The following is an 8100-nucleotide window of genomic DNA, read 5'->3' as shown; positions in this document are numbered from 1 at the left end:
GAGATCAGTTAGAAGAAGTCACCTTGTAGAGTGTTCACCATGTAGAGAGTTCTGTAATAAATATATGTATTATATATATATAATTTGTACATTTACTGATAAATTCAGAAATATTTAAACTATTTAACATATGCTTCTTCTTCCTGCAGTAAAGAAAAAAAGATAGGTTAAAAAAGCCCCAAAGCCAGCCATAGGACGGCTTTGGGGTATACAAATACAAAAAGAAGTGAAATCTAATCCAAAACTGAGTGGCACCAAATTCACCTGAATTGTTGTTATTATAATTTTTACCATTAACCTACCATCACAGCCATTTCTTGGCCGCCACCTTGGATTTCATATCTTTTTTCACCATAGCCTTATTGAGGGCAGCACACTTTTTTTACAGCTTGGCTGTTTTGGATTAGATCAATAGTTACTGAAAGAAAAAAGTATGAGTCCAGTAGTCCAGGCCACCAGTTTTTGTATCACTGAATTTACATGAGCACTATGTATATAATTATACCATAGAACTTTTGATTGTGGGTTAAAGTTTCCACTATTGGGTGGCAGCTGCATGTTACAAATGTTTACTAAACTTCCTTATTTGCTTGTATACCAGTTGACACTCAGTGTCGATGTCTGTACAGTTGCTGACAGTGCCATGGTAACTATATCCAGCCTAATTCCTTATTTGTTAGTCCTTTTTCATGCCTCCATTCAGGCCTCAATTTAATTCTTGTGTAGCAACAGTGACTGAGGAAAGCCAAAAGGACCACCCAGCTGTAACTGGCACCAGGTATGTGAGACTATTGAATTTTTTGAGAGCTGCCCTCTTGAGACACGCACCATGAGCCATTCTTAGTTGCAACACAATCAATGCATATATACATTTTATGGTTGTGTCATTAAAACCATAGATAGTATACCACAGACTGTCTGTAGTATACTATCTATGTTAAAACAATATCATAATTATATGTCTGTAGTAATATGTGGTTGTAGTTGTATGTTATATTATGTGGTTGTAGCTGTATAGTTTCCTAATGTATTATGGTTTGTTGTAAAGGTTTCATATTGTTCTATTGTAACTGATCTATATATATATCTATTGTATGTATGCTATTGTTTGATTAGTTATTGTCTAAGTAAAGCTGAGAGAAGTCGCGTGTAGCTAGCTAGGCGTCATATAGCCAGATATTACAATGTCTACAGCAATGTCATGCAGCAGATTTCATTAATGACTGAATGATGACATGCACTGCTGTGCCTTGAACTCTGCTATGCCAGATCTCCTAATCATTTTGTTGTTTGATAGCTTAATGATAATCACAATCTGTAGCTAATATGCCAGCCTGACCTGTATAGTAGTAACAATGTGCTGACATATTCTTCGTACTATACATGGTGCTGACAGCCATATATCTGCCTACATCAAAACACTGAATTTAACATAGACTCCTCAGGCTTCATGCCCCACAATGCTATTAGCTTCTGTATAATAGTGTTAGTGGTTTAAAAGTTTGCATAGTTGTATTACTATTATAAAGTCATAGCAAGACGTTCATGGTTTCTTGGAATTGGTCAATAACAGGTGCATGTAAGTCACAACCATCAATAATTGATGGACCATGGTTGACATTGATGGACCATGGTTGACATTGATGGACCATGGTTGATGATTGATGGATGTATACCTGTGGCAATAATATAATTATAATCGTTGTCATTTTCGTGTGCTTTAGATTGTGGCACTGAAATTATGTACAGTGTATGTGATTTGGGAATTAGGAGATTTAGAAGTGTTGAAAATTTTGCTATTATACAATGATTTATACAAATATTAATTATACAGCAGATGAAACCTACGATTTTGTAAATTAGCATTTTACCTTTTAAGGGCTTTGTAATTATCAAATAAATAAATTGTGGTCCCGTGAGATACGCTAGCTAGCAGCCACTATACTGAATGCAAAGTAAATCACCACTCAAGTTATATTACACAGAACCACTGGCTAGTGACATAGTAATAATTCTATATATATAAACAGGCTTGTCAACCGGTACATAGTTAATTGATATGCTAGCTATATACATGACAAGGATGCATGGGCAATAATGGTCAAGTATTCAAAGTAACTTTATATCAGATTCTTATATTATCAAGTAAGAGCAACCATCGATGTTACCAAATTCTTGTGAATGGAAATTGAAGTTTCCTTTCTTAGTAAAGTCAATCACCCATAAAAATAATTGCTCCCCATCATATCTGTATACTATATGTTATTCATACTCCCAGAATTTGAAGCTCTCAAAATGACTGATCTAATGAGTTAACAATGTTTGGCATGCAGGTCGACTGATCATAACATCATCATGTAATGTTTTCTAAAATTACTTGTAGTTATCTGAAAAATTACAAAAACTGTATAGCAGTGAGTAGCTGAAGTTATACTGACCAAAAATTACTTGTGGTAGCTAAGTATGTACTATATTTAGTTTATGCACTGTATGGAAGATAGATAGCTATGAAAAGAATGCTGACTTTTTTATGAAAACAACTCCATGCACAGTTAATTATGTGCTAAGTAGCTCCACAGTTAATTATGTGCTTAACATTATGAATTACTATATAAAACTAACTCTAGCTGCTTGTTCTACAACTAGAAATTAGTGATAGTGTGATGGAAAAAAACTTATGCAGTTTGAGTAAGAGTTAATAATAGATCGCATGGTTCGAGCAATGACCATAGTATTTGGGGATAAATACTCAAAAATAGACTAGAAAAATAACAATTAAAGCACTATGCTAACATGCACAAACACACAGCATGACAGGGGCACACAGCATGACAGGGGTATGATAACAGGCAGCTGATTCTATGCACACATACAGCAGTACTGTAAGTAAATAAGTACACCACTTTTAAATTGAAGAAAACTTTAACAGTCCATACTGTACATTTGTTAGAGTCAGCTAGCCTATTAAAAATCATTGTTCATACCTTTGACAGAAAAAATACGGGCTGACATGGGTGCAAATACAACATAAATACATACTATCATATTATCTGTGACAGTACAAGTGTCTGAGGACTGGTAACATTTTTGGTACAAACAATGTCAACTGGCACATGTACACAATACAGCAAATAGCAGTACACTCCAGTATCAAGGATGTTGTTGCCATGTTGTAAACTTGGTCGATAAAAGATAGCAACTTTGATATAGTTACACAGATTGTAGCAATCGGTACAATGGTATAGAAAAACATGGCAATATTTTTAGCATCATTAAATCGCTTGTGCTTGGCATCATTAAAGTGCTTGCGGTAGACTTTACGAATCAAGAAAGCCAATAAACACAAAATGAAAGATATCACAAAATGAGGAATGTAAAACAATGCAATAAAGTTGGGTGGTACACAATATACCACCTTTTCATGGAGCCGATCTTCTATAGGGGACACCTTTTCCCTTGCAGCACCACTCTTATTAACAAGCGTGAACACCACATGATAAATTGTGTGGATAAATATCCAACCGATGGATATGGCAATAAAAATATTGTCTGTAATGAATTTTCCTGGATTTCGTCTGAAAGATTGAAATATCCGGTAAATCCTCCAACTCTTCAGTAACGTTGTGTTGAAAACTAGTAGCAGTCCAAGATTACACATCCATTGTGTTGTCTGACATAGAGTTGAAACTATCACCATGTCATGTTCTGTAATTGCTTTCACCACAAGGAAGACTCCACTTAACAGTAATAAATTGTTACCAGCAAAGATCATGTAGTTCAATTGAGGGCTTGATGCTTTGATTGAAGAAAAATTTTGATAACGTAAGTTGACTAACAAGGAAAAGCTATTCCATAGAAATCCTATCACTAAAAGTACTAGCATCAGTATTCCAGCCCACCTCTGAGCTAATAACACTTGTGTCATGAACATGTCTGATGGTGGACTGTCTACAGACCACAATAATTCACTATCATCAAGAGATAGGTTACCTAATTCTGAACAGTCATCAGAAGGACAATAGAGTCCAATTCTTTTAAGTGTTCCATTTTGTACTTGTTCTATTGTTATAGTGAAGGGTCGATTATGTCCTTCATCAAATGAGACTTTTCCTGAAGCACCTGCAAAACTAATTTTAGATAACTCTTGTACAATGGTTTTAGAAATATTGGAATTTCCTAATGAGAAGTTGGCTAAACTAGAATCGAATTCGGATAATTTTTCTTCAGCTTTGTGTAGTGCCAGACCTAACGTCCACATGGAATCATAAGCAACAGCACCCCAGCTATTCAGTAGTGACGAGTTATAATGGTCTCCTTTCTCACAAGCATATTTTTTGGATTCCTCAACATAAGAATTATTGTACTCCCTAAATGTTTTACCAGTAACATCGATCACATCATCATCACTGCTAGTCCTTATTGGATAATTAACATGAATTATTCCATGTGTAGCTTGTCGTATTTCTTCTACAGTACAGTTATCTGTTTCAGTATTGTACCAATTTCCTTGGTGGTTACTCAGTATCCAGATAACGTATGGATAAGTCAGTTTGTGATGATATAAGTAACACATCATTTCACCAACGAACCCTCTGATCCCATACATCACACCAATCCGCATGCCGGTATAATGAATATCTTCTATAAAATAACTTTGATCCTCAAAACTACCTGCATCTTGGCTGGTGCCACCAAAGTACACTTCTTTGGAGCCCTCAATGTGACGTTGCATGCTGAGATGTAGAGTCACAATTGCATTCTCGGTGCCAATTGCAGCATTGTGTATGCCATAACGTTTCCACTTAAACTTGTTCATTAAACTGACTATTGCTTTAGAAGTAGACTCGTCTGTAGGAGCTGTCCGATAAAAATAGGGGTATGAGCTAGTAAAGGACAGAGAGGGCGCAGTTGCTCCGTAGGACAGTTGCGGGAGGCGAATATCATCTCTTCCAGCAATGGAGGCAATGGGGATGGTAGAGCTAGAACAACCAGCTCCTAGAATGGCTATTGGTTGAGGGAGTTTGCTGTGTAGAGCATTTCTTACCTAATCTTATTGACAACATCAAGGTTGTACCTGGAATGTCAGACCATGAAGCAGTTACTTTTACATTGTATACAACTTGCGATGCACCTAATAACAATCCGCACAGAACTTACCTTTTTCACAAAGCAAACACAGAATCAATGCTAGAAGATGTTAGAGCTTTTAAAGACCTGTTCTTCCAGAGTGATCCCTACAAAAGACCTGTTGAAAATAACTGGAATAATTTCAAAGATATGATTTTTGAAATGACGAACAGGCACGTTCCATCAAGAATGGTCAAGAATCGCAAAGAAGCTCCATGGCTAAATCGAGAAATTAAACGTAAGATATCTAAAAGGCGTAGATTGTACAACAAAGCTAAGGCTACACAAAATGAAAACGACTGGAAAGCGTACAGGAAGCTAAGGAACGAAGTTAACAGTTTAGTTGATAAAGCTCATAACAATTACTGTAAATACCTATTTGACGACTCCCACTGCAACAACAGAAAACGATTTTGGTCATTAATCAAGAACTTAAAGAAAGACCATCCAAACGTTACCACCTTAGAAAGTAATGACTCCCTGCTTACTTCTTCTGTTGACATTGCTAATGCATTTAATGATCAGTTCTACACTTTTTTTACTGACGAAGATAACGAAACTCCAAATCTGGACATTCCTACGTATCCCATTTGTGACCACATTATATTTTCAACCGAAGGAATTGAAAACTTACTTCAACAATTGGATACTAGCAAGGCTCCAGGTCCTGATGGGATTCCTACGCAAATACTGAAATTATGCAGAGCTGAAATTGCACCTATACTCCAGGTAATTTTTACTCAATCTTTTACCACCAACAATCTTCCAACTGACTGGCTAACAGCAAATGTTGTCCCTGTACATAAGAAAGGCAACCGAAACTCAGCTAATAATTATCGACCAATTTCTCTTACCTCTACCTGTTGCAAGGTAATGGAACATATTGTTTTTCACTCAATTATGAATCATGTAGACCAAAATAATATCCTCAATAATTGCCAACACGGTTTTAGGCCTAAGTACTCATGTCAATCCCAACTAGTAATGCTAACAGAGGAAATCTTAAAGGTAATGGACCAACAGAAACAAATAGATCTAATTTTATTAGATTTCTCAAAAGCTTTTGACTCAGTTCCTCATAAACGATTATTACAGAAACTATCACACTATGGAATACAAGGAGACCTTCATCAATGGATTAAGGCTTGGCTAACACAACGCAAACAAAGAGTGGTGCTAAATAATGTAACTTCCAGGTTTGTTCCAGTAAAGTCAGGTGTCCCACAAGGCACTGTACTTGGGCCATTAATGTTCCTACTTTACATCAATGACATATCTACAAATATCAACTCCTCGATTCGTCTCTTTGCCGATGACTGTATTATTTACAGAATTATTGATTCAGAAGAAGACAATAGTATCCTACAACAAGATCTAAATAAAGTCTTCCACTGGGCTAAAACTTGGCAAATGAAACTAAATGTTGAAAAGTGTGTTTTTCTACGTTGTTCAAGAAGCAAAACTCCCATGCTCACCACCTACAGCATTGACAATAAAGCTCTGGAACTGAAGAGTCAGCATCCATATCTAGGGGTCATATTCCACCAATCAATGTCTTGGTCCCACCACATCGATCATCTTTGCGGCAAAGCAACTAAAAGTCTCAACTTTCTTAAACGTAATATAAGTAAATGCTCCAAAGAAGTTAAGATAACAGCCTATTTAACATCAATACGTCCTCTGCTGGAATATGCTAGTTGTGTCTGGGACCCTCACCAGCTATACTTAATTAATACTTTAGAGAAGGTACAACGTCGTGCTGCAAGATGGGTAGCATCGGATTACAATCCAATGAGTAGTGTCACTTACCTGTTGGATCAACTGCATTGGAAGAGCCTACAGAGCAGAAGATGTATTGATCGTTTGAACTTACTATATAGAGTATTACATCACGCTTTGCCATCTATCCAGCTCCCTGAGTATTTCAAGCCTACTTCATATCCAACTAGATTGCATCACCAATACAGATATATAATTCCTCCAACTAGAACACTTGCTTACCAACAGAGTTACTTTCCAGGAACTATCAAGCAATGGAATAACCTCCCTAATCACATCATCGATACAGAGTCACTAGAACAGTTTAATAATTGTATTTTTGGACTAGATTTGTTGTAATTAACCCCCCTTTTTGTTTTGAGGGTCCCCCCCCCCTCCTGGATGTAACCAGCACTGAGTGCTGTCTTTCCAGTATCTAATCATAATCATAATCATAATTTCTCACAAACTCACGGACTCCACTGTCGCGTGCACAACCTGAGTTAGCCTCTATTAACTCTAATATGTATCCAGGTAAAATACTGTCGTTTCTGTTTATCTCGTCTATTGCCAATCTTACAGCGGGTATAACATACTCTCCGTGCCAAAGCGTTGATCCTTGGCATGGAAACAATCCAAGTATTCGTAACGTCTTGTTTAGAGTTGTTCCATGTGATCCACGGTTCAGCAGCAAGGCTAGCATCAAAAGAAGCTCTAATGTTTTCTGAATTAATGACGGCATTTCAGCATTATGCGAGCCGTAGCTAGAAAAGTTACTTAACACAACGTACATCCGGTACTGCGGTTCTAAGAGACCTTGCGCGACAACAAAACATCACGTGATGCGGTAATTATTGTTTGAACTTCAAAATGAAATGATTTGATTGGACGAAATCTTGTGCACGTGGTTTTCAGTTGTTTTGTTGTCGCGCAAGGTCTCTGCTGTAGTCGGTTACGGTGTAGGTCTATAGTTTTCTTCGCCCACGCCACGTGCACACAAAATGGTTCGGTGGCGCCCAACGTAGCTACACTGACGCTAAGTGTTATTGCTGATTGGTGGGCGCCGCTATACTCCCAATAAATCACAATCATAGACTTCGTAGTTGGGGTTAGGCCCCTCACTGCTTCATGCAGAGGATCGAGAGTGAGAGACGCGCGATGACTCCGATGAGGACATTGGGAACTCGTTGGAAAATGACCTTGGTGTTCCGAAAA

At 37.3% G+C, this 8100-nt stretch overlaps 1 protein-coding gene across 1 annotated transcript; it reads right to left on the bottom strand.

Moving 5' to 3' along the window:
• Window positions 1-2748: 2748 nt before the first annotated feature.
• On the bottom strand, window positions 2749-7666 carry LOC136236124 (gamma-aminobutyric acid type B receptor subunit 2-like). The gene is made up of 2 exons (XM_066026225.1): window positions 7352-7666; window positions 2749-5044 (listed from the first exon to the last, which is right to left on the bottom strand). The coding sequence occupies exons 1-2, from the start codon at window positions 7625-7627 to the stop codon at window positions 3047-3049; spliced, it is 2274 nt and encodes a 757-aa protein (XP_065882297.1). The 5' UTR covers window positions 7628-7666; the 3' UTR covers window positions 2749-3046.
• Between the last annotated feature and the right edge of the window lie 434 nt (window positions 7667-8100).

This window comes from Dysidea avara, chromosome 10 (genome assembly GCF_963678975.1).
Source record: "Dysidea avara chromosome 10, odDysAvar1.4, whole genome shotgun sequence".
Classification (NCBI taxonomy): Eukaryota; Metazoa; Porifera; class Demospongiae; order Dictyoceratida; family Dysideidae; genus Dysidea; species Dysidea avara.
The sequence above is the reverse complement of the archived record's forward strand: the minus strand, read 5'-3'. Positions and strand labels throughout refer to the sequence as shown.

Excerpts from the sequence above, each read along its gene's own strand:
- LOC136236124 (XM_066026225.1), bottom strand. The coding sequence starts at position 7,627 with ATGCCGTCATTAATTCAGAAAACATTAGAGCTTCTTTTGATGCTAGCC. Across the intron at positions 5,045-7,351 it reads ACAGTGGAGTCCGTGAGTTT|GTAAGAAATGCTCTACACAG; the intron begins GTGAGAAATTAT and ends CAATAAGATTAG.